This window comes from Hermetia illucens, chromosome 6 (assembly GCF_905115235.1).
Source record: "Hermetia illucens chromosome 6, iHerIll2.2.curated.20191125, whole genome shotgun sequence".
Taxonomy (NCBI): Eukaryota; Metazoa; Arthropoda; class Insecta; order Diptera; family Stratiomyidae; genus Hermetia; species Hermetia illucens.
In genome coordinates this window covers 66,808,765-66,835,107 of record NC_051854.1, presented here as the reverse complement: position 1 = coordinate 66,835,107, position 26,343 = coordinate 66,808,765, and the positions used below count along the sequence as shown (strand labels likewise).

At 40.7% G+C, this 26,343-nt stretch overlaps 2 protein-coding genes across 8 annotated transcripts in view; both read right to left on the bottom strand.

Moving 5' to 3' along the window:
• LOC119660202 (protein AF-10) overlaps nucleotides 1-26,343 on the bottom strand; it is a 77,531-nt gene that overhangs the window by 24,619 nt on the left and 26,569 nt on the right. For 3 of the 7 annotated variants that reach the window (XM_038068629.1, XM_038068631.1, XM_038068630.1), the window contains exons 6-13: nucleotides 11,198-11,573; nucleotides 10,701-11,031; nucleotides 9,146-10,196; nucleotides 8,785-8,953; nucleotides 4,755-4,907; nucleotides 4,471-4,654; nucleotides 3,614-4,088; nucleotides 2,428-3,157 (exon numbers count right to left, since the gene is read on the bottom strand). In XM_038068629.1, the coding sequence (XP_037924557.1) occupies nucleotides 3,116-3,157; nucleotides 3,614-4,088; nucleotides 4,471-4,654; nucleotides 4,755-4,907; nucleotides 8,785-8,953; nucleotides 9,146-10,196; nucleotides 10,701-11,031; nucleotides 11,198-11,573 (2,781 nt within the window). In that variant the 3' untranslated portion in view covers nucleotides 2,428-3,115. The remainder of the gene's footprint in view (nucleotides 1-2,427; nucleotides 3,158-3,613; nucleotides 4,089-4,470; nucleotides 4,655-4,754; nucleotides 4,908-8,784; nucleotides 8,954-9,145; nucleotides 10,197-10,700; nucleotides 11,032-11,197; nucleotides 11,574-26,343) is intronic. The other 4 variants (XM_038068632.1, XM_038068634.1, XM_038068636.1 and 1 more) reach the window with 4 other exon arrangements.
• Nucleotides 2,207-3,100, bottom strand: LOC119660031 (uncharacterized serine-rich protein C215.13-like). Its single transcript, XM_038068409.1, has one exon. The coding sequence runs from the start codon at nucleotides 3,098-3,100 to the stop codon at nucleotides 2,207-2,209; it is 894 nt and encodes a 297-aa protein (XP_037924337.1).

The window sequence follows — 26,343 nt, the reverse complement described above, 5'->3', positions numbered from 1 at the left end:
TGACGGCTTTAACGAAAAAGAGAAGCCCCAGAAGTGGTAAAAAGACTCGTCTCAAAAGAGAGCGAACAGAACTCCACAGACTCCTGAAAATTTCAATCGGTGTAGAGTAGAGTAGAGTAGAGAAAACTGGTGAAGCAGAAATTATACGAACTTCGATAAAATGGGCAACCAATGCTCAATCCAGGAGCAAACTATTATAGAAGAATACAAGCAGACGATAACGACGACGGCTGTATTTATAGTAATAATCTTAATTTTATATATCTTCAATAAGTATAACAAACAATATGTTGTAAAAAAAATAAATAGATCGATTGAAGTCTAATTCACTACTTTAGCATCCAAATCTTTTGGCCCCATTTATTTTCCCTTCTTCTCGTCAAAATGGTTGCAAAGATAAACCTTTCACTGTATGGATCTTTTGGAGGAATTAAAAAATGAAAATAGTAAAGTCTTAAGTAGTTTGAAAAAAAGTTCAAGAGCTTTATATACTTTTGAGACATTGCTCACAAAATTGAACGAACTAAAACAAAGAAAACAAAAATTCAACCTATATTACATGGCGATCCTGCTAGCCTTAAACATATATTACACCAGCATTTGGGATGTCAGTAGAATTGGCTAATGCTGCTATCAAGAACTGGAAACAAGTTTCCCACAATGACAGATAGCGGAGCCTTAATGCTGCTAAACACACCGAACTTTTCTTGACAGAACCAAACAAACATACGGTAAAGTTTATACTGTCGAAAAGCAGGAAGACTTGCAGAAGTATTGTGGGCATTCTGACTAGCCATAATTCACTAGCTGGGCATATGTTCAGAATAGGAATTCTCCAAGAAGATACCTGTTCAACCGACAACAAGGAAGCGGAATCGGAATAAATCGACTGCGCCAGTGAGTTGTTTCACGTAAGTGATCTTTGATGGCAAAATAGAACCTTTTAATTGTGAATTTAATTTGTGTTTTTTGTTGGGAGAAACTTTTTAATGTTTCGAGAAGAAATTTTCCTCATAGTTAGCACTACTGTTATAGATGAGGAAAAATAGTACTAGTCAATGACGGGTAAAGAAACCAAATACAAGGAAATACTTCCCGAACTAGCGGTAAGCGCAAAGGCGAGTCGAAATTGCACTTAAGTACTGGCAAACTCAAACGATCATAATTTGATTTGGTTAAATAAAATAAAAATTTTTGTTTTGGGTTGTCCTGTTGTCGTCCTGAGCCCACCATCTACTTGATGGCGGGCTGCACATATTTGAGAAGCAACTTACTTCTGCTATTCAGTGCGCGGACTACTCTTTCGTGGGTAAGCGCCCAGTACTTTTAAAAATTATAATATTGGCTTTGCGGTTTCGATCGCAGGGCAGAGGCGATCTCATCAGACGCTGCCTCATCGCCTCTACCCTGCGGAGCAGCGTGACCGAAAACGGCAACGGGTGGCATTTAGCTCGTTTTCGCATGATTAGAACCTAAACTGGTTTAAGCTATTAAAATGAAAATTTTTGTTTTGGGATGAGTTGTCCTGAGCCCACCATCTACTTGATGGCGGGCTGCACATTTTTGAAAAGCAACTTACTTCCCAATATTATCATTTTTAAAAGTACTGGGCGCTTGCCCACGAGAATGTAGTCCGCGCGGCGGGTTTTGAATTCCATAAAAACGAGCTAAATGCCACCCGTTGCCACTTTCGGTCACACTGCTCCGCAGGGTAGAGGTGATGAGGCAGCGTCTGATGAGATCGCCTCTGCCCTGCGATCGAAACCGTAAAGCCAATATTATAATTGGTGAAATAGCTCTGATATCATGGTTGATAATAGTGAATTCGAATGTTCCGTTCAAATATCTCCAACACTCATAGCCGTTATAACTGCGAAATACGAATCCCAGATTATGGAAATTTGAGAAAATATAAATAAAAATGTTATAAAATTCACAGGAACCAAAAATGTTCAAATAAAATGTTCAAAAATGCAATAGCGATACTTCGAATAGCTCCTCTTACCAAAAATTACAAACGCCAGAAGACGTATAAAATACCAAACAAAGAAGCAGAAAAGTTAGCTGCGGCTGTCCCTAATCAACGCCTTTAAGGAAGAACTTCATTTTCTTAGATGCGCTAGATAATATTGATCATACTCGTGTTCTTCGTTCCCTACCGTGTGCTGAAGTTTAAACATAATTTACAACAAATTGTTCACGCCTACTAATCTGATTTTAGAAGTGAATCAATGGAGAAGTCTTTAAATTTGGCATTAGCGTCATCATACTCAGCAGTCTTCGATGTAGTACTATTACTACTACTTATGTAATAATTATTATTTGTTGTAGAGCGCGCTTTTTTCCGAGTATTTGTCGACGACGTAGGTGCAATATTATCAATACGTGATATTTCATCATTGATTGTGTTAGCTTGTAATGTCCTACCTGACGATGTTGATACATCCAGTGATTCTGTTGTGGTGTATTGTCTGTTGTGTTGAAATCCTTCATGTTGACTGGATCGTCGCTTTAACTCACACCTGCGAGCCTGCTGTTGAATGCTATGTTCAGGCTGATGTCTTGAGAATGTTCTATTGCGCCTTTCACCACTATATTGTTGAGTAGTCATTATTTGTTGGTGATATTCGAAAAACGCTTCTAGGTCGCTTGTCCGGAACGGATTACGAATTGTTTCTCTAGGATATTTACTTCGTTGCGACACTGAAGATGAAGACGATGAAAGTATTGATTCCTGTACTGGTTGTTGAGATTGATGGTGCAACTGCCCGGCATTCCGAGTGCTTGATCTTATGAAGTCATCAGCTGCTCGTAATGACATGGACGTGACTGTTGGTGGAGGCGATTGTGACAAGGAAGATGAAGACGAAGGTAATGGAGTCGAAGCTGTTGCCGAAGATAGAGTGGATGTTTGGGATGACGGCGAAAGGCTATCCGTCTCAACTCTGTCGTTTGCCAATTTTGGTTGTCCCAATCTGATTAACTTATTTTCAATGGTTGAGTGAGAGTATTGCTGGTGAGGCAAAAACGATGCGGCAGGCATTAGAGTTGTCGTCGACGATGGTTGAACAGTCAGTGGATCTTTCGTTGGATTTAACATTGGTCTTAATGATTTTCAGCTGGGCTTCGCATGGCTATCGTCTCGTCTTAGTTGTGACTAAAAAGAAAACAATTATTGTAGATATGGGTAGACTAATTTATTATTAAGAATTCTGAATCGGTAAGGAAAATTATCTATTGAGTCACTGTAAGTTTTATAGCGAAACTTTTGAAATTTGGTAAGCTACATGAAACAAGCTATAACCAAAACAGTTTTGTAACCAATTATGTGAATCTGTATCAATACAACCCTTAAAGTGACATTGAGAACTGTACAGTCTCATAACTAGAGCTAAGAAACTCAGTTATCATCAATAAGCGAAAGTATCATCTATAGAAGGAATGAATAGAGCAATACTGTTCCCAACAAGATTTACGAAACATACAAAACAAACGAAAAGTTATCAAACTCGTGTATTATCTACTTGATATTAGTAAATTAAAAGCAAAAGCAGAAAATTAGAATAAAAATCTTCTGAATTGCTATCTTAAACTTGAACCACATCTATTCTACCTGATGAACGGTCGAATAGGCGGCAGATTGTTGAGTAGCATTATGATACGAACTTGATCCAATATTTCCTCCTCCGCCTCCTCCTCCTCCCGATCCTACTCCGATCCCAGTTCCAACTAAACCACCGCCCATGGTCGAATTATTCGATGAAGAATTCAAAATGGAGCTGGAACCACTCGCTCCACGACCACTTCCACTCCCACGTATCAGTGAATGTGCATCAGCCATAGATTGGGCATTCATCGATGGAGCTCCCGATGATGAGGATGCGCCTGCTACATTTGACAATTGCTGATGTTGCGAATGGGGATGTGGAAGCGGTGGTTGTTGTTGCTGGTGCGGTTGTTGTTGTTGTCTATTATTTGATGATGTTGATGAGGATGCCGGTGACGACAAAACACTATGTTGTGATTGTTGTTGATTATGAACGGATGAGGTGGAGGAAGAATAATTTAAATTTGCAGATGAATGTCTACTACAAATATATGAGGAAAAAGAAAAAGAACCAAATATATAAACGCACACACGGGAGAGGCACACATTGCTTTTAGTATAAAATTCAGCTATCAAATAGAAAATTTAGAACGCTTTCTCGGTTTATTCGGAAACGTTTTCCTCAATTAAAACTCAATGCAGTTCGAGACGCCCACAATTTCACCCTCAAAAGCAAAGCGTTCTAGATTTTATTTAGTTTTGTTTCCCTTTTTGTTCGAAAAGTCTCTACATTCTAAAAAATAGTACAAGAATGCCACACAATTTAGTCACAACCGACTTTTTATGGTTCTTGTTGTGCCCCATTTAGAGGTTGACAAAACATTCCAAAAATACCAAGCAAATATTTAAAAACAACCAAATACCTAATCGATGATGGATTGTTGGATGAAGCTGGATGTGACGAATGTCGAAAATCGATTCCATTCTCCACGGGAAGGTTTGGTTGTTGCTGTTGCTGCTGTTGGGCATTGTAATGAGCGCTCACCCTTGAAAGGCGTGACGAAACGGTATCGTTCGACGGACCGTTCATATGCATATTGTTCAGAGCTTTAAGTAATATATATTTTAGTATTTAAATTTGGCCTCTTTTTCATGCTAAACTGGAATTTTATTTGTTATATAGAAACTATAACTGATCCATACTCACTTGCATTCGGCGGAACAGTTGGATTGAGGGGTATCGCTAATCTTGCATTCACAGCTAATAAGTGGTCTCGTCTTGCTATTAAGTTATTCACATGTTCTTCTAGTCTTACATTCTCCGTTCGCAGTTGATGCAGGCAGGACAGTAGGGATGCAACTGAAAAATATATTAATATTTCAGGTTATCTAAATTAATGAATATAAATTACACTTCGAAAGTAATATAACAAAATATACACATCAACTTTTACGTGAGTTAAGAGCCAATCTTGTATGCTGTCTTGATAAAAAAAACTCTCACATCTTATATCTATACGACCAAACCCAGTCTTCAAATACCTTGTTGCTGCAATACCTGTTAAAATTTTATGATAATCTGGCGCTTAGTTTACAAGTTACATTGGTTTTAAAGACGTCACTTTTGTTATTTTGAAAATAATCGAAAAAGAAACCTCATGAGTCATACAAGCAAAGAAGCAGCTTGATAAATATTAAGAGAACTCGGCGCCAAAAAAATTACAAGTAACCCATTATTCTTCGATGGCCATACAGCCCAAATCGAGCCTTGGCCTCCCGGATGCATCGCCTTCAATTATCTCGATCCAAAGAGTGCGTCTTCCTGTTAGAAAATCTTAGGTTTGATCTGCCATCGGCGTCCACTGAATCCTTCCAACGTTTCTTTAGCTTCCCTTTCCCCACTCCCCTTTTTCACCACCCGTTTCGGAATTCTTCCCACCTGCATTACAGTTTCCCGATTTTGACTGGCGCCGATGCTGGCAGGTCGTCAAATAATCCACACGATTCTTGATTGTATCTGGTTCGCCAGGCATCTTGTTCCTTTATGGCTCCGAAAATTGTTCAGAGGACTTTTCTATCGAAGATATCGAACTGCTTTTCCGACATTTGCGTCAAGATCCATGTCTGGCATCCATACAACAGCACGGGACGAATTAGTATCTTCTATATGTGAAGTTCATTGTGTCTGTGTACTTTTCTCGATCTCATTATGGGGAGGACCGCATAAAATGCTTAATGAGCAGCAGTAATCCGCCTCTGGCTTTCGTGTTTTTCGTTCCCTTGCTTAGAGAGTAGGACTCCTAGGTAGACAAATTGGTCCACCTCTTTGAAATTATACTCGCCAATTACAATATTCTACATACTAGCAGCCCCCTTTTGAATTTGAATTCATTGACCCTTGCTGCTGACTTGAACTCCTCGAACACTGCCTTTGCACGAAGCATCGATCGGGTAAGAATATCCACATTATCTGCGTACGCCACCAATTGCGCGGATTTTACCAGTAAAATACTGCTGGTATCAACTGAGGCCACCTTCTTGACGACGTATTCGAGCACCAAGTTAAAGAGGGTGGGGACGAAACTATCCCCTTGCTTTATGTCAGTCCATTTTGGATTTTTACCTGGCCCTCGTTAATCGTTGTGGCTTTCATTAGTCGGGCTCGCTTCGGTGAATTTTAGCTAGATCATTATTATATACTCGTCCGGATGGATTAAATGGTTACCGCGCTGTCGTAGCGGAAGGTCGCGGTTCAAATCTCACTGGTAGCAAAGGGATTTATTATCGTGACTGGATGTCGGATGCCAGTCGACTCAGCTGTCAATGAGTATCTGAGTCAAATCAGGGTAATAATCTCGGTCGAGCGCAATGCTGACCACATTGCCTCCTACAGCGTACTGTAGTGTACCGTTACGGTTTTGAATAAAGCGCTCTAACACACTTCAGGGCCCTAATCCAATATGGATTGTTGCGCTAACGATTATTATTATTATGTACACAGCATAACGATTTCCACTATCGTACGGAGTCAAGGAACAGTTGGTGCACGTCGATGTCATATTACCAGCACTTTTCAAAAACCTACTTAACTGCGAATAGATGGCTGGCCGGATCATAAGCCACTTTGATATTGCCCGATAATGTTGTCTGCATACTCTCCCACTCTTCGTTCGATTAGATTCGACAGCATCTTGTAGCTCGTGCACAGCAATAACGTAGTTTTCGCATACCGACGAACATCCTTTTTGAACACTGGACAAATTACGTTTTTCCTCCAGTCATCAGCTATTTGTTCAGTTGCCCAGATTCTGCTGCTTAGTTTGTGGATTCGACTGGTAGGCTTTGTTCCCTCTTCTTTTAAGAGTTCGGCTAGGATGCCATCGATTCCGGGAGCTTTGTCTGATTTTAATTTTAACAAAGCTGCCTCTACTTCTTACAAAACCGGGGATGTGTGCACTTGTTCTCCATCTGGGTCCTCCGGAATGACAAAGGGGTGGAAATGTTTCGTCGTTGGGTTCAAGAGGTCTTAAAAATACTGCACCCATCTTGATTTTATTTGAGTCGCGTCGCTGATGATGGTGGTTCGCGGTTTAAGACCTATCCTCATCTATTTCATTGTACTAAATGCTACCCGTGTGTCATCTTCAAGTTGTACTCTGAAAAGCCTAGCTGTATCAAATGCGAATTCGATGACGACTACAATTGCCACCAGACGCTTTCTATGAGCGATTATACGCAGTGCATGTAAGCCTTCCTAAAGGTGACAACATTTTGCTCGGGCATGTAATCCCTGCCTATTACATGGTCTTGGTGACCATCTCTATAACGATAACAGATTTGTAGATGTCTGCAAATTTCACCGCTTCGTCATCGCCGACTTAAGGGGGTCATCCCGTCTTAAGGCCATTTTTTCGCTTTTTTTAGGAATTTTTTTGTGAAGAACTGAATAAAGATACCAAAGCGAATTTTTCAACACATATTTATTTTTGGGTACCACGATAGAGGACGCTGTGTTCACCTTAGAGAACAAAAATAAAAGGGAACGTGTGAACAGTACCACGGTTTGCAAACTAGGATTACTAAAAAATATTTTAAAAGCATCGAGATTGCATCCATATCAGGCATTTGATATAGCCAAATGGCGAAACCGATCAGTCGAGCCGACCCCGCTCGTGTACTGGACAAAGGCTGAAGAAAAAGAAGATTGAAGGGTAAAATTTTGATGCCTTTTTATTTTTTTTTTTCATAAATTTTGGTGTTTTGTTCAGATATGAAAGGTTTTGTGTATTTCTTTTATAAAAATATTTTGGTGAACATTTGCCCTATTAGAACCTAGCACGTAATATTAAGCATATATTATGTAAGAATATCCACTTTCGCGTGACACTGACATTCAAAGTCTTGAATTTGAAAAGAAGCGACAACTTTGACCTATTATAACTTTGGTAATAATAGTGCGATTTCCTCCAAACTTGGTAGGATCATGCTGTATATTATAGCATACGGTGCAGAATCAGGTCGTGATTCTGGGATGAACTTAAGAGGGGTTTTGCAGTCAATTACTAAAAATTATAGTAATCCACTATTACTAACTTTATAACATACCTCGTCCATAAATCTTCGGTTTCCACAAAAAACATATGTAAAGTCTTGGTCTCAATTTTCGCTTCTTTAGTGAAGTCATGCGAACGTCATTCGGACCGGTGACATTTTACCTTTTTAACACTTATAATTCTCTCTCTAATAATCTACACTATATCTGGATACTACCTTAAGGCGATTGAGTGACCTTGATATAAGACAGGAGATCAGAAAACCGTATTACGACAGGAGTGGAAGATAGACAACAAAATGTTACTTCTTCCAGTTGCAAATAGTTATCGCTCATTTTTCGTGATGCTGAAAACTAAACTGCAGCTTTTTGAAGGTAAAAGGTGAAGATACAGGTTATTCAATCAGCTAGTTCCGCAGTAAGTCAACGAGTTCAGTACGAAGTAAATGAAGAAAAATTAGAGGAGTGGAGTTTTAGTGATTATAATCCATCACGCAAACAGAAGACATATACATATACATTTGAATTTGAGAACAAATTATAGTAGCAATTATTAGAAAACTAATTATGCTGTCTCTGAATGTTATCAATTATTTTTTCGTAAAAGACAAACGCATCTCTTACCTATACGTTATATTGCTAAAATATTTGAAAAAAGGCGAACTGTGCTAAGGTTTCTACTTACTATCAAAATGCTGCGCTTGCTCCATAAGAAACTGAGATCCTTGCTCCCACTGTCGTTCCAGTAATTGCTCTAAACTTTGAGGCGTATTTCCGGTGGTTGTGTTGGAATTTGACCCACTCAACATTGATGACAACGAATTTGTACCGGCTGATTGGCTAGAATTCCGTGTCTATTGAAAGAATTAATGAAAACAATCAGAAATGCTACTACTTGACGTATTTAATATCTTTGTTTTTGCAAGAATGCTATCGCGTAGCTGAAAGGTACCCATTATACCCTCACCTCACTAACCCTAACTATTTTGCTAACTTGCTAAACTACTAATAGAAATAATAAACATTTTTCTCTTTCTGCTACTTACACTTCCTTTGCCTGGTAAAGGAACGCCTATCAGTTGTGGTCCCGCATCATTTGATTGTGTGTAAATACTGTGCGCTTCGATTTCCATATGTAGTTGGTCCGACATCTTTTGTGCAACGCTACTAGCTGGATTAAGCTGATTACCAAGCATATGTGTTGCATGTACTCCATTTTGGAAGAACATTTTCATGTTATCTTTAGATTCGGCCGACTTTCGACCACGCTTTCGAGATGACCCGGCTTCCGAACCAGGCGAACTCGGCGGTGAATCCTTAACAACAGGATCCATTGGAAGTGGGCTGGGGCTTATAGATTGATTACTCATAGGTCCGCTACCGGTTTGTGATTCATAAATGAATTTTAAACCCCCTCCGCTATCTTTAGTACTACTACTCCCACCACCCAAAGGTGTCGTCGAGGCCGCTGTACTGCTCGTCAAAGTCGATAAGTTCACATTGTCTGGCGTTCTAGAATTAGAAGATGACGTTGAATTTGATGGGTTGTTTTCTTCGCTTTGAATTAAAGTTGTTGTAGAGGTAATAGAAGCAGTAGAACAAGAAGGTGCAGCTGCACTATGCTGCTGCGGCTGTACTTGAGGAATCTGCAATTGGGGTGGAGGTGTACTGTGGTGTGGCGGTTGTTGTTGTTGCGACTGTTGTGCCCTCAACATTTTTTTATTCATTTGCTTCATGTTTGGAGGGGCACTACTATTGTTCGCTGTTGGAGGTAGAGTATCCAATACAGCACTGCTACTATTACTTCCTTTTATATTGTTAACTGAGCTCGAGGCATCACTTGAGTTATTAGAATTATTATTATATTTATTAGACTGAGGTTGATTTTTTGAGTTTCCTGATGGCGCCACCGGTGCAGCGTTTGCGCTCTCGCTTCCTTCCGTATTACTGCCAGTTGGCAACGCTGCCGATGTTGATGGCATTGATGCAGGTGAACTAGTCGAGGATGTCGACGTACTAGTCGTCGTAGAACTTCCCGCTGCTGAACGCTTTTTTCCTGAGCGTGAAGATTTCCCGCTACTATCTCCCGATTGTGATCTTACAGTTGGAAAATTGGTTGATATTTTGTACGATTGAGAAAAAGCGAGATAGGAACAGAGAAAGCATGTAAAATATGAAGGGGCAACAGTAAGCATCGATCATTTCATATTTCATTTTATCATATATGATGGTGGAGACATGATTGTACAAAAATAAAGCGTGAAAGGCAATGAAAAATGATTTAAAAATATGGAATTACAGTGCGAATACACGAATTATTGGCGCTTTTTTAAATTCAGTAATTAAAAGATTTCGACGTGTTAACATCTGGAAAAATACCTTACCTACCCTATATGACCCTACACAATAGAATAGCAGGTTCAAATTTTCAACGAGATTTTGAGTAAACGTATTGGCCAAAAAGGGGTTTATTTGTGCCAATAATTAATGCATTTGAAAACAATAATATTCAAACATAACAAATGTTTAGAGAACATAAAAAAAGTATAATTAATGAAAAATAAGAAACATGTTACTGTTAAAAATTGGAATTTCAATTACCTTGATCGTCTGGCAGGTAATTGATCTTGATCTTGAATAGGTGTTGAACGAAATTTCTGTTTTTCGTAAGCAATCTTTAAACCCGAAGTGTCCATTGCTGATGGATCCGATCGTGGATTAAGTGTTGGCGACATGTTTGACGTATGATGCAATGAAGCCGATGAAGGCAGAATCGAATTTGACGTTGTATGGTCAGCCAAATGAAGTGACTGATTTTGCAATATTCGAGGTGATTGCCGTTCTATGACCGATGGTTGACTTAACGTGCTATTTGACTGATGATGCGAATGATTCACGAGCGGACTACTTCGACTGGTTTGTGTTACATGGTCTGGAAGAAGAGGAGTGTTAATAGCTTGGTAACCGTTTGACCTAAGTTTGATACTGTGCAGTAAAAAATGAAACCCGACTATATTAAAAAAAGTTTGTGACTCTCTCTACCCTTAAACCCAAGACCACACTCCTTGAAAGTATTTTCATCATTAGATTATACTCACCATTCGCAGATGCAGAAGGTAAATTTATTCCAGGTACATTAGCATTTGAAAGTGGCACTGAAACATAAAGACTCGGTGTCCCACTACCTGACGGGTTAGCAGCGGACGAGTTGTATGGGGAACTCGATCGATTGCGACTGTCGGCTATGTCTTTCAGGATCGCCGGCTTTATGTGGGATTGTATTGAGGTACTACTGGCACTACTGTTCACATTGCCGGAAGATGGCTGTATGCTACTAATCCCGCTGTTCACTTGCGAAATTGCTTGTTTTATTGATATACTTCCACTAGGTACCTGACCTCCCGATAAATTTTGGCTGATGCCTTGTGAACTGACATCGTGATGCGGAGAGGAATTCGATGTGTCTGTTTTTGGCTGTATAGAAAAATGGAAAAATTATTTCTAGATTATTTTGTTTGTTTCATGGAAAATATAAAAACTATCTTCATTTTCGATTTTGAAAAAGGGCCAACTTATGACCAGATACACCTAAAAAATGGGACCATATTAACCAATTGGATGCTAGTAGAATTTAATTCCCAAACGATTCTCGTACCAGTTGTTGATCACTCATTTTTCTACTTTTCCTAAAACTCAAACATGAATTTGCACACTATAGACTTCATCGAACGTACAATTTATTCCAATAGCAACTAAATAACCAAACTGAATTAATATTTTTCAAATTCATTCGCTCAGTTGAATGATACTTTTCAAAAAGCTAATTTATTGCACTAACTGATCATTTATTAACTGTTCTCTTCCTGAATTCATAGCCTGAAGAGGCATCAAACTCTATTTCAGTTCATCACTATTGTTAAAAATCCTACCTGCTATCCCCACTCACATTGGGCGCCGTTAAGTGACTGACACTTAAGAATCGAAGTAATGTCATTCTCTATCAATAGATTCTCGATAAAATTCAATGTTCATCATTTTATCGACGTTATCAGTAAATATTTTAATAACATAAATGATAAGAAGATACTACCCGAGAACATACTGCCCCAAGCAATCAGACCACATTCCCGGCTAAATATCACATTCATAACATAACATGCATCGGTAAGCATGCTTTCAACTATAGAAATCATAATATAAATATTGTTTACATTCACATGTTTATTCGGTTATTTCTATGATGCCTTATTAAAAAGCGATAAGTTCACAAATAATGAGGTGCAATGGTTTCATCGCTGATAACGCGCGTGAATTCATAAGGAATTCTAATACTAAGACCGGGACAGACGCCGGAAAAATAATGGCATTCCGAATGGAAATATGACGAACAGTAATCGTAACCCAGGGACATTAGACATTAATAAGTAAAAGTAAAGCAGAACATTTTCCTCTCGCTCATATGCTCTCCGAACTAACTTGGAGAAAGCATAAATGGATTGTGGAATATTATAATGCATTTGTTTTTCATATCGAGTTCCACTTCACTGATTCATTTTCATTTTGAAATAGTAAGTCTAAGACGTGTTTTTGTATAACTTGAGTAATGTGAAAAGAGCCATCCACTCCTGCGCAGCATTGATAGCAGTTTTTGATAACCTCTTTGTTCTGAAAAGGAAAGAGACTCATATCTACTTCGAATACAAATATTTAAGAGACTTCGCTTTAAAACTCAAATACCTCTGACCTTCCACTTCAATGCAATATCGCCCGGTGCATGTTAGCTCATAGGAAATATTAGGCAAGAAGCAATAAACAGCAAACGTGATAGAGTTGTAACTTTAATGTATTTCCATTTTCTGCCAGTTTACGAAATGCTTGCAATTGGTTTACATTCCAAATTGTAAGCAGAGGACAGTGCATGCGATCAGGGGAATCAAATCATTATAGTTGTTCTTCAGAAGTGTGACCAGTTACCGGGTGTACTAATCGTACCGCTTATCTATTATAATTTTCTGTACAGTATTGCAAAGATGTCTTTGAAATTAAAGCTACAGTCAAAGTGAAGCAAACACACTACAGCTCACTACATACAATTATGACATGAAAACTAGAAAATTAGGGCTGTTTAGCATTATTGAAACTTGGTAAAAAATGCATATTTCAGACAACAAGACATTTTCGTTTTGCGTCGGAATCGCTGGCACCATCGGCGGACGGGTGGCGAGTCGTAGAAGACTTCTCGGTAAGTGATCACCAGTACATCTCGTTCAAAGTGGTTGATGCTACTTCCCGGCGTGCACCAACCCGACGCTCCCCCTGCCCATGGAATTTTGCGAGGGTGAACATCGGGAAGTTCGTTGAAGCTCTTGGAACAGGCAGGGTTGCACTGGAGGGTGGTGGGAGTAGTAGTATTGCAGCCGACACTATCAGTGAGGAACCTAATAACGACAGCCTATGAGGCGCCCATGCCTCAGATTGGCCCCAGTCGTGGTAAGCCTTCTATGTTCTGGTGAACGGCAGAAATTTACTACCTATGAAGGGAGTATCATAAGCTCCAGCGTTTGGCACAACGGCAGAGTATAGATCAGCAAGAAGTAGACTCTGCAGCATGATAAATAAAAGAAAAGTTCGCTGCTCGCACAACCTGGTCAACGAGGGGAATGAAGACCCGTACGAACTTGACTATAAGCTTTTCACCCGGAAAATCAGGGCTCTCGGAAGCCCTCCATACTAAGTACCAACTAGATGTACCGCATTGTGCAGGCATTATTCTCCAGACATCCTATACGGGTTGATAGCAATAGTACGGAAAGCGTCGAGGATTGCCCCCTTCTCACAATAAGAGACCTTGAAGAAGCGGTTCTCACCATGAAAAACAAGAAGGCGCCAGGTCCTGATGGTATCCGCATCGTAAGCACGTTGCTCATGTATAGGAGAGTGGCGCCTGCGTATCTTATTAAAACTGGCCGTGATGGTGATCCCGAAAGTGATCCCCGTTGCCTTTCTTGCCAAGGACCGTAAAGCTATCTACCGCCGTAAGGGCGAAAACTTAAGAGGGACAGATGCCCGTGAAGAACGCCAAGGCACCCCTACCGAGTAGCAAAATGACCCCAGAGGCAGATGACATCCTCCCCTCACATCTTTGCCGGGTAGCGCCGCATCGTCGGCTCATAGATATAAACACGACGCTGAATTAAATAGAAACGAAATTTCGCACTGACGATGTCGGAGCAGCAGTCAGTTACGTAACACATAATCGTAGAATTTCTTTCTCGTGAAGGATTTACACAGTTTACAATCAAACACCATCAAGAGCTCCTGTGTTTGCTTGGAACAACATTTTCCAGGAAGTACGAATGCAAGTGGCAAATCAGAAGCACGATCAATATCCTCGTACCATCACGACAATCCCAAACATATTTTTCAAGAGGAGAGATTAATCCGCGTTTCTGAAACTGCAAAGAAGTTCAGAATAAGTTATGGAAGATATGGAGCGATAGCTGGAAATGACTAAGAGTTCCGTGAAGTGTGTGCCAGATGGGAACCTTGCCTTTTGACCGAAGATTAGAAGTTGGCACGTTTGGATGTGTGTAGGACATTTGCAATAAAGTTTGTTGGAGCACTTTTGAATTGGATCACAACCTGTGATGGAACGTCATTACACTCCCGAATGAAAAAACAATATGGAGTAGAGGAAAAAAGAAAAGGGAACCTAGTGATTGATTTTCGCATTAGAGACGCAGAATCAACGGGGCGTATTATTACCAGCTATTGGAAATAACAAATCCAAACGAAATGCCATTCTCCTCCATGGAAACGCCAGTCTCCATATTCCAGCTGATACAGTTTTAAAACTTAACGGAGTTAGAGAAGACTAACGATTCAAAAAATGATACAGCAGTAGACGACATTTGGCTCGCAGTAAGATTTTCAATTGTAGCTTCATAGCGCAGGATGATTTTACCTTAGCACTTCCTTTCAGCAGGAATTCCATAAGAGTAGCTCAAAGTTTTAATTGAATAAACGATATGTCAAAACAATGAGTGTATATGCGTATCTACGTTTAACGAGTCGACCTTGACAACTATCATCACAGGTGAGATTTTCTCGAGGGTATTTTGCCATACCTACCCAATATTAAAATATATACCTTTGGTATTTGTCGCTATATTATCCAATATAACGAATCGGATCCTATCAAGAGTGGCCGGCATCAAACCAACATAATGGCATTGTCAAGAAAATCTGTGCAGATCGTTAGTGGGGGCGTAATATAAAAATTTGTCTTTTCTGAACCATTCTGTGTCATGTCTTTTAATATAATTTTAAACTTTAGGCAAACAGGTTGCTGCAATCCCAAGGTGAAGGTGAATCGAGCGAGCGTGAACTTTGTCAATTATCAATCTCTTGGCGATCACGCCGTTCCAGTTTTGTGTAGCGTTCACTTCTATGCGCCGACATCGCCAATTCTTTTTCTTTGTGACTTTTTCCTACTGTGATTGCTCTATAGACTACCAGCGGGTCACAGTCTCCTATTCGTTTCTATTTACAAATATTGATGTTGATCCTCAAACTTCAATTCTTATCGAAGCGACTCCATTTTCTTGTTTTTCAATGGTTGCCTTAAAAAAGGCAAAAGAGCCAACGAGAACTATAAAATGAGCAAGAAAATAGGGGAAGGTGTTCGACTGCGTAGATGGCTTCAAAAGCGAGGAGTGGAACATAATCCATTTTAAAAGCAGTAGAAGTGATGTAACCTTCATTGAAGCGTCGACTAATTAATATACTATGATATATGCTTTGTATTCTGGTAAGTCCAATTGATTTTATTTCTGGTGACTAGATAGCAACATTTAGAACAACCGGCGCAGATGATAATGATCAGGACTATCTAAAGGCAACCGCGTACTCTCGTACGCACCAAAGATCGCAGCACCCACTAGAGAAGTCGGAATCAATTACTGCGTGGTGAATACCCCCGCTCAGAAAAAAATTTATCTAGAAGGGTCTTGCTAAAGATAAAGTTAACCTCATTGGGACATTGAAGAAACCTGACGGAACACCGAATGTTAAGGAAAACGTTAAAAATCCTTCTAGATACTCACATTGCGAAATAAGACTATGATCGAAAAAGAACACCGGAAACTAAACTATACAAATCACCTGACCCAGATGGAACTTACCGTAGGTTCTGCAAGGGATTGCATTTAGAGGGCAGCAATTAATTCAAATCTATAAAGCCTATATTACACCAAGGCACAGATGCATGTTAGGGTGGCTTTTAAGCTGATTGAGAAGTATATTTCCCCTTTGCATCATAACCAACATTTTTATCAATCGAGAAACCCTTGTGTATCAATATTGAGATTGTACAAAAAACACCTCTCCAGACGGGATCATTTTCAACCAAATTGAACACATGTTGGTTGAACGTCGCAACCTCTCAGCTAACAGATGTCCTGGAGATGAAACATCAACAACATCACCGTTACCATTGATACGGCCACAAACATACTTGACCCCAATCGCAAGAAAAGTCGGAGCGGCTGGTTCGACCATAAGTGTAAGTTAGCCACGGAAGGGAAGAATGCTGCATACCGAATAATATTGCATTCTCAAAGGACGCGGGCACGCACGCAGACTTGTCACGAACTCCGGCGAGTGGAGAAGTGACTTCACAGACGGAAAAAGGAAGCCTGGATGAACCAACAGGTCTGTGAAGTCGAAAAGTATAGAGAGCAACCGCGCCAGGCGCGCAAGTTCTACCAACAAGCCAGCATGATGAAGCCTTATACACCTCGATGCCCATTCTGCCGAGACAAAGAGAGAAATTTGATTTTCGACAGAATGGGCATATAGGAGCGATGGGTTGAGTATTTTGATGAACTGCTCAACGACCAGAACATCGGCGAGTTGGATGTCCCGCAAACTGAAAACAACGCTCAAAGGCTGTCACCACCAAGCATGGAAGAAATAGTCGGTGCAATTAATCGGCTTAAAAACCCTAAGTCGCCAGGAATCGATGAATTATAGCCGAATTGGTTAAATATAGAGACAAACAACCACACCAAGTGGTTCATCAACTGATGCACAAGATGTGGGACAGCGAATCAATACCTGACGACTGGCAGCGAAATATTATCTGCCTCATACATAAAAAGAGGAATATCACGCAGTGCAGGAATTATAGAGGTATCACATTGCTGAGTGCCATCAATAAGATATTCTTCGCAATCTTGCTAGACCGGATGGCCACATACGCAAATCAGCAACAGATGAAATTTTCATTCTACCGCGCTTGGAATATGGGCATCAGTTGCATCATCTTTTCATCAACTTCAAGGCCGCCTATGAGAGCATAGTCGGGTTAAAACTGCACACAGCCATGAGAGAATCCGGTATCCCGAAGAAATTGATAACACTGACTAGGCTGGCCAATGTGCGAGGCCAGATAAAAACAGCAGGATCACTCTCGAGACCATTTAATATCAACAACGATCTATCATGCCTCCCCTTTAACCTGGCCCTGGAGAAAGTGATTCGCGATGCAGATTTCAATGCAAGAGGCACCATCCTCTTCAAGTCCACCCAACTACTGGCCTATGCTGACGATATCAACATCATGGGAAGAACGGCCCGAGATGTACAGTCTACTTTCATCCAGATCGAGCAGGCGGCGCGACATTTTAGGCCGCACATCAATGAAGACAAGACAACATCAAATCGCACTGGTCAAACGGGAAGAATAAAGATAGGAGACTACAACTTTGAGACCGTTGGTAATTTCTCCTATTTAGGGCGGAAAATCACAACCGATAACAGCTATGACGACGAAATCCGCGCACGGTTTGTTGGCAGCCCACAGAGCCTATTTTAGCTTACAAAAACTGTTTCGCTCGAAACCATAGGGTCAAAGCTATTACTGTACAAGACTATGATCTTCCCAATCTTCATGTATTCCTAGTAAACTTGGGCTCTTAATAATAATAATCGTTAGCGCAACAATCCATGTTGGATCAGGGCCTTGAAGTGTGTTAGAGCACTTCATTCAAGACCGTAACGGTACACTACAGTAGACTGTAGGAGGCAATGTGGTCAGCATTGCGCTCACCCGAGATTATTACCCTGATTTGACTCAGGTACTCATTCACAGCTGAATCGACTGGTATCCGACGTCAAATCACGATACAAATTCCACTAACACCAGTGAGATTTGAACCGCGATCTTCCGTACGACAGCCTTGTGCTTTAACCACTCAGCTATCCGGACAACTTGGGTTCTTGGCAAGAAAAATTGCGAACTTTTGGCCGTGTTCGAGAGAAGAATCCTCCGAAGAATTTTTGGCCTCCTATATGAGGATAGACGATTCCGCAGCCTATATAACGATGAAATCTATGAGCGATACGGTAAAATCCGGCTCAACAGGTTGCGATGGGTCCCCTAGTCCGTCTAGGTGAGGATGATCCAAACCGAAAAATCTATAAGGGCAATATCTATGGTAGAAAAATAAGACGAGGCAGACCCTGGCTGAGATGGAGTGATGGCGAAGGTCAGAACGCCAGACAGCTTTTAGGGATATCGAATTGGTGGACCTCGGCACAAAACTGGGCTGTCTGAAGTTCCTTACTAAGGCAGGCCGAGACCGAATACCGGTTGTTGCGCCGTTGATGATGATGATGAAGACTTTGAATATCAGTATCAGACTAAAGGGAATTGTTTGACTCAAAAATCCTTATATGAGCAATGCACAAACCATTTCATAAATAAAGCGTTGAGCTCATGGTTTCACGACTTGTTTGTTTTGTTTTTTGACGAGACTTCTCCTTCAGGTCCACTATCAATATACTTAACAGTCTACAGCAGTGGGGCAAACAACCGTTCATGACCTGAGTTAAGATTCGGATATGAAGCTTTGGAGGCTAACCCTAAACATCAATTATCGCACCCTCTAACTCAAAGAGCGGAGCACTGGAGGAACGTTACAAGTCGTCTAAGGCAGTAAAGACACATCATTGATCAGATGATTAAGGAACTATGTACAAAGGAAAGAACCGCTCAAAACAGGACTTCACCTAGACTGTAACATCTCATATATAACGATGAATTTCAGAATCACAAGTAGTTTCACAGAACATTTTTTTTCTATTCTGCCGAAACTATTCAAATGGCCCCCTTGGAAACATTTCACCCCACATTGTCCAGAAAATTTTAGTTTTTGAGAAAAACATAGATCGTAGCTAAAATAGAACCGACAACGGTGCACCAAGGACTGAAATCATAATTCGTTGGGCAAACGCTTAAATTTATGTTAAAAAAAATTACATTGGAAGGCCATGACATCAAATATGTATCCTAGGTCCAGTATAAATAACATCAAATATAGACGCTGACTTGACGATAGACGAAAACGAATTGTATCAATATTTGCAGATGGCAGTCAACATAAGGAAAATTAGTATCCTAACCACTTTGAATGAAATTATACTTGGAGAGCAGTCCAACCAACAACTTGACCAAAAGACTGTTTAAGCCGATTTCTCACCTTTAGCTTAAGTTAATAACATTTAAATTAGAACTGTTCATTAATAAATATGATGAGAATTAGATAAGATTATATATCAGATCGCATTTCAAATTTTCAAATAGTAGGAATTGAACCAACTGAAATTACATAACAATCATTTGCACAACTGATCTCGCGAGAATAATGAAGCTGGCTCCATAATTTCATCTTTATGAAATGTGATTAGCACATGGAATGTGAAGATAGATACGCAATATACTATACATAGACTGGATAACTTTCCGGGGTCAAGTAATTTTAAAAGAGAAAGGTGAGTTGCATCGAGACTACTATCACCTCCTACGCAGATCGACTTTACTTTCAAGCGAATCGTGGTTTGCATTAACGTAAAGGTCATTAAGGTAACATTTCAGCCACTAAAGGTTGGGTTAGAAGCCAGTTAACCGGATCCCATAAATAAAGTTGAATTGTTTAAAGCACTTTCTTTCCAAAATAAGGACAAATTAACAAATAATTATTAACAAATAATTACCGAAGATAGAAGAAATCGAATTTTCAGGTTATGCGGAAATGATTTTTTCTCTTTATCCTTCTTATCTCGCTTCTTTTTTTTATTCTTCCTATGCTCACGATAATCATCTTCAGTGATATTATTATTATTCTCCATCACAAAACACCGATATGTCACGTTTTCAGCAGTTTCTTGAAACATTCACTCTGTTTTTGATTAGCGCATTCACACACTTGTTTCTCGTAAATAGTGGCACTAGGAAAATGTTCAGATAAATTAAAGAAGTATCAATCTTCACAGAAATATTTCGATGTTTAACAGACGGACTGATTCAACACGCCAGACGTTTCACTTTCGCCGCTTATTTCCACTACTGATGACCGTCAGTGAAAACAGGATCGTGGTTAACAAACATACACGTACGGAGAGGTGCGTGCAAGGATACTACAGTCGAAGGCTTAAAAATGACGCTCAATATCTTTGTAAAAAAAATCAACCCTCGTATTCAATTTTCACAATGAGTACGAAAAAATTGAGAGACCATACCACATTGGTAATAAAAACAATACAATTAACTTTTAAATTATAATACAATGTCCATATATTCAAATCAACAACTATCCATATGTTAATATCAACAATTTCAAATTGCAAAAGGGTTTAACTCCCTTAATTCCTTAATTAACGATAGATTTAACTCCGTTAATGTCTGTTTTTCTCATAAGATATTTCACGGGATTCTGAGCTATTTTGAATAAAATAAAAAAATGCCTTTTTCTGTTGTCAACTGTAGTGAAAAGGTACATGATTTTGTTAACGTCCTGCCAACGACCAGGATCCCGGAATAGAGAGTCAAAATGTATTCCGAGAAAAAGTGCCCCGAGATTTAACGACTGCAGCGAAGACGATTGTCGATGAAGGGTCCTTTCCTTCACTTGAAAGGAAGATCAAGAAAAAGATCGACCACATTGGCAGGTAGAAAAGGAAATTTATAATTTTTTTATGATCAGATGCGGATTATTAAGCTGCGTTCACACGTGCATTTTCCACTCATATGTTTCCTGGTATTTTTAAATTGAATCTGCTGAGAAATCTTTAGAAAGGAAATTGGAGGGTTGGACTGGTTTTGTTGTTTTTGGAAAATTTCAAAAAGCTTAAGACGGGAGTGTACAGTCAAGAGTAAAGGAATATCTTCATTTCCACATTCATTTTCCACAGAATACATTCATATGGAAAAACAAAGGTTATTCAAACCGAATATAAACTGAGAAATGGTCTCATAAAATCCATCGTCTAAATGGACCTTTAAAGTAGACAAAGTACTGTTGCGCCTTGTTCCGACAAACTAAAAGGGTAAGGATTCCCTTTTTCAATAATCCTGCCAGAGAGTTGCACTGCAACGACAATTCGATTTAATTCAACACCGATGTATACGCAGAAGGCCGAAAGGAAGTAGACGTTGTAAACAGGATAAGCTCTGAACGCGGTTGCAGATGACGGCCAACAAGGCGACTACACACGGGACATCGCACATGCGCGCACACCTTGTTTTATTTTTTCCCTTTGCCTGTATTTTAGTAAACACACCTTTCATGGTTTTGTTCTTTTTATGGCTTGAGTATATTTTTTCATGATCTACCGTTTTGCTTCCTTTTCACGGTGCAATAACAAACTGATTCCTTGAAAGACGGTTAATTTTTGCGTTTATGGTGTAAGTTTGAGAATTACCGTACAAGGTCAACAATGGCCTAGTTTCCTCAACAAGTTGTTTAGGGATATGAATAGTGATTTGATGACCTTTCGACAAGCCTCGGTTTCTGGAAGGATGATTTATTACGGTAAAATGACCTTTAACGTTAATTGACTTGTTATGAGTAGTCATACGTGAAACCAGAGCTTCGAGGACAAATATTTTACTTCTGTTGCTCAGCACTTTGGTACATATTTCCAGGGATTCTGATAGTCACCTAGGAAGTATGCAGCATCATTCTAACCAAACTAAGAATTACAGTTGAAGCTGGCGATCTACCTGCTTAACTAATTTAAATTAGCTTCCCTTTTTGACAATTTGAATTTTAACTGACTTTTCGCTAGTTGATGGAAATTGTTTCTACCAAAAATTGGAGATTGATTGCAATCATCCGTCAGATTCTAGGACACTGATTCTTCGTAGTCGTAGCAAGAAAGATCTAAATGAGTCCAAAACTCATGTCCTCGCTCTTCAAAAAACATTCCAAAAACTATTAAATAATAAACTCATCGGAGTCTACTTATACAGAGCCGGGGAGCTGATATGCTTCCTCAATGCTAGACACCAAATCAAACTGGAGGATCAGTTGAAATGTCTCCCCACCACGTTTTCATTGGATGAACCGAAATTCATTCGAAATGTCTACCGGTTACCTTGGTCTGTTTCCTTTTCGGCAGAATCCCTATGTATTCCAATCAACTTTTGTGTATATCATATAAATGTGGTACGTAGAGTATAATTAGAGCGACGCTCATTAAGTATGGGGAACCCCCAGACAATCACATCTGGTCATTGCGGGGCAGCCCCCGGGGGGAAAACCATGAGTAAGTAGGTCACGCAAGTACAGCATGTACCTAGCAATAGATGCGAGCGCGTGGGGGTAATTAGATTTAGGATATAAATAGAATGCATTGTAATTAAAACATCAGTAGCTATTCACACCATCATCCTGTACGTACGTAATACTTTAAGCGCGTTAAATCAATAAAATACTTTTAGTTTAACCAAACTATCATTCTTTTAATACTATCTCCTGGACCCATAAACCCTATATAAACATTGCGCATATCATACTTTGAGCAAACAGAATAGCTTACATAAAAACGAAATTTATGAGCGCAATACGACTGGGTTGTGGTTGTGATTTGCGATCACTTAATGCGTGGAAAAGCAGTTACTAAGGTAGAAAAACAAGACTGGATACCAGTTGTTGCGCCATTGATGATAATGGTGATAATGAAGGGGCGGCTTTGGAACTCTTTTCAGCACCGAGACTAATATGATCCAGCTGTCATTCAATAGTACGAAAGCTAGCTACCTTGCTGATCGGACACCAGTGGCCCTAAATCCTCCATGATGAGAATATGAGTATTGGGTTGTTGGAAGTTTTCTCGGGCGCTACTCAGGTCGTCCCACTCGGGCACTACTCAGGTCGTCCCACTCGGGCACTACCTTATCGTAGTGGGGGAGCCTGTAGAAAATTACTACTACACTAAGGGCGCCAAAAAAACATGAATAAAAGCAATGGATTGAACTCTCTAAATGGTAAGAAAGCAGACTTCGAACCCACCCGTGATCATGAGCCATCAGATCGCGGCCGAGGCCTTACTAAACTCATATCTCCCTACGGACAAATCTGTAGAAGGCATACTTTCCCACTCAATGGAAATGTCCTCATCGCTAACAAAACCCATCCGCTCTTGTCGACTGCAGCTCGAAGAAGAAGATAGCCTCGTGGTCAGATCTAGCGGTTAAAACTTGTTTGCACGACTCAAGATCGCTGAGTAGGCTGGCGACGTTTTTCGCATGGTTGGTGGGTGGCGGTGGTTTGATCCGACTCACGGCGTCTCTGAGTAGGCGCAACAGACCAGTTGGATTTATGCTCAACCGCACTTCGAGAACTGGGACGCTGGGGAGTCTCAGGTTCTCCCCGTATACAAATTCCGCGGTGTTTGCATCAAACTCCTCGCAGCTGATTGTCCGTAGTCCAAGTAGGATGAGAGGCAGGACTTGTGAAAAGGAAGGATCGTCTTGTGCCATTATAGCAGCCTTTAGTGTCCTGTGCCATATTCCAAGCATCCCGTTGGACTGAGAGTGGTAGGCCTTTGTCTGATGACGTTTGAAGCCAAGGAGTTTGCCTAACTCTGAGAAAAGAAAGGGTTCAAATACATTCCCTGGATAGTAATGATGATCGCCGGCACACCAAAGCTTGGAATCTGCTCTTGACGGAGGGCCTCGGCACATGATGTGCCATAATGTCTTTTGAGAGAATCGTCTCAGGCCACCGCGTGAACCTATCGAAGCAACAGAGATCTACCTGAAATCGTCGACCTGAGGAACACACCTACTTTTTTTCTCACATGCTTCGAAGTTTTACATTTCTGACATGCGATGCACTGTCTGGCTTCGACATCCTTGTTCATGGATGGTCAAAAATATTTCGCAATGACTAACCGATTCGTTGTCCGGATGCCTGGGTACACCAGATCGTGAATTGCGTTAAATACTCGCTTGCGAAAAACGGCCAGAATATATGGCCTTGGTCCCTTTTCTGAGGTCTTGCAGTATAATGTAGAGGTCGAGCCGAAAATCAGGAACTCCGTGAAACTGTATTTGGAATTACTCCTCAGGCTCTCAAGAACTGCGTCGTCCTTCTTCGTCTCCGGGGCGGGGATCTTGACCTCCTCAATGCGCGTTAAAGCGTCGGCAACTACATTGTCTTTTCCAGACACGTGTTGGATGCCAGAGATGATTTGGCTTATGAAGCTCAGGTGTCTGAGTTGACGACGTTTCTGTTTTAATGCAAATGTAAGAGGCTTGTGGCCCTTGAACACTGTGAGCAACACTGCCTTCTAGGGAATAGCGAAAGTATTTTATTGCGAGATATGTGACTCACTCACGATTGTAGGTACTGTAGTTCTGTTAGGCGGCATTCAACTGTTTGGAGAAGAACCTCAACGGCTGCCAGGTTTGGTTCATCTTTTAGTGAAGAGCATATGGCGACGTCTGAGGAACCGACGAAAACGGCTAAAGATGCATCTTGTTGAGGAAATGTCAGAAGTGTGGCGTCCACCAGCTGTTGCTTGGTTAATTCAAATGCCTGGATAGCGGCTGTGAACCACTCAATCAGTCGTGTGTCTTTGGTTTTCGGTCCGGACAGGTAATTGCTAAGGATCGATTGATCATGGCCAGCCTTCGGCAAAAAACGACAGTAAAAGGTTGGCATGCCTAAGAACCTTCTCAGATCCTTAAGTTTTGGGACGCGGAAAACTCGCAATTGCTTGCACCTTGTCCGGGTCCGGCTGGATGCTAGATCCAAGGTAGAAAAAATACGGCTACCAGCGAGGGAATGCGCAAAATCATGTATGAGCGGAATGGGATATCGGTCCGGTCCGTTTAGACGTCTATAGTCGCCACAAGGTCGCCGCTTGGTTTAGGGACCATGTGGAGTGACGAAGACCAACAGCTTTTTAAGAGTCTGCATATACCCAACTTGAGGAGCTCGTCAAACTCTTTCCGCGCAACAGCGAGCTTCTGTGGTGGCAGTGGACGCAACTTAGAGAAGATAGGAGAACCGGTGATGTTGATGTGGTGCTGCACATCATGCTTTACTGGCTCGGAGAAGCTAAGCTCGGTGGCTATGTTGCGATACTTTTGCATGAACGCGGGGGTCGGCAACGTCTTCGAAAATAATGGATAGTGTCGGATGGGCAGGTGCAGATCGTCCCTGATGACGTAAGGTTGGTTGTGGGAACAATGAAAGACCTGCACTGCAGATCCTCTAACAAACCATAGTGGCACAGGAAGTATGCGCCCAAAATGGGAGTGCTAACGTCCAATATAATGAAATGCCACGAATACGTTCGTCGAAGTCCCAAACTTGCCTTTGACCATAAGTGCCGATCGGCGATGAATTGACTGCCGCCAATTTTAGGTGGGTGTTAATCGATGGTACTTGGATACAGGGAGAACAGAAATCTCAGCACCTGTATCAATCAAATAGTTGCATCTCCTCAGGAATGGGTAAACGAAAAAACGACGTGGTATTGTGCTTCGGGTAGCTGACGCCAGGGATACCGACAGTTTTAGTTTTTTGTTGCAAAAGCGCAAGGGGTGGTATATTTTGTGGCAGATGCCGTATTAGGTGTTACTTTAACATTTCGTATGAGCGTTGCTTCAACGCGTCAAAGACGAGCACAATTGTCACTTGAATTGGCGGAACCACACTTCAAAGCTCTTGCGCCATAAAGATGGTACGCGCATGGCAACGGGTTGCACGGATCCTACTGCGCCTTTTTACTCAGTGACCATCGATAGAGTGGAGTGCAGTGGAGCACCAAAACAACCGAAGAAGCGAAACCCAAAAACACCGGCTCTTGCGGCGAGTGTACACTTCTTATTTTTGTATTTATATGTAGCCTGTGCAACCTCACCGCTAGGTCCAACGAAGTTTCTTCG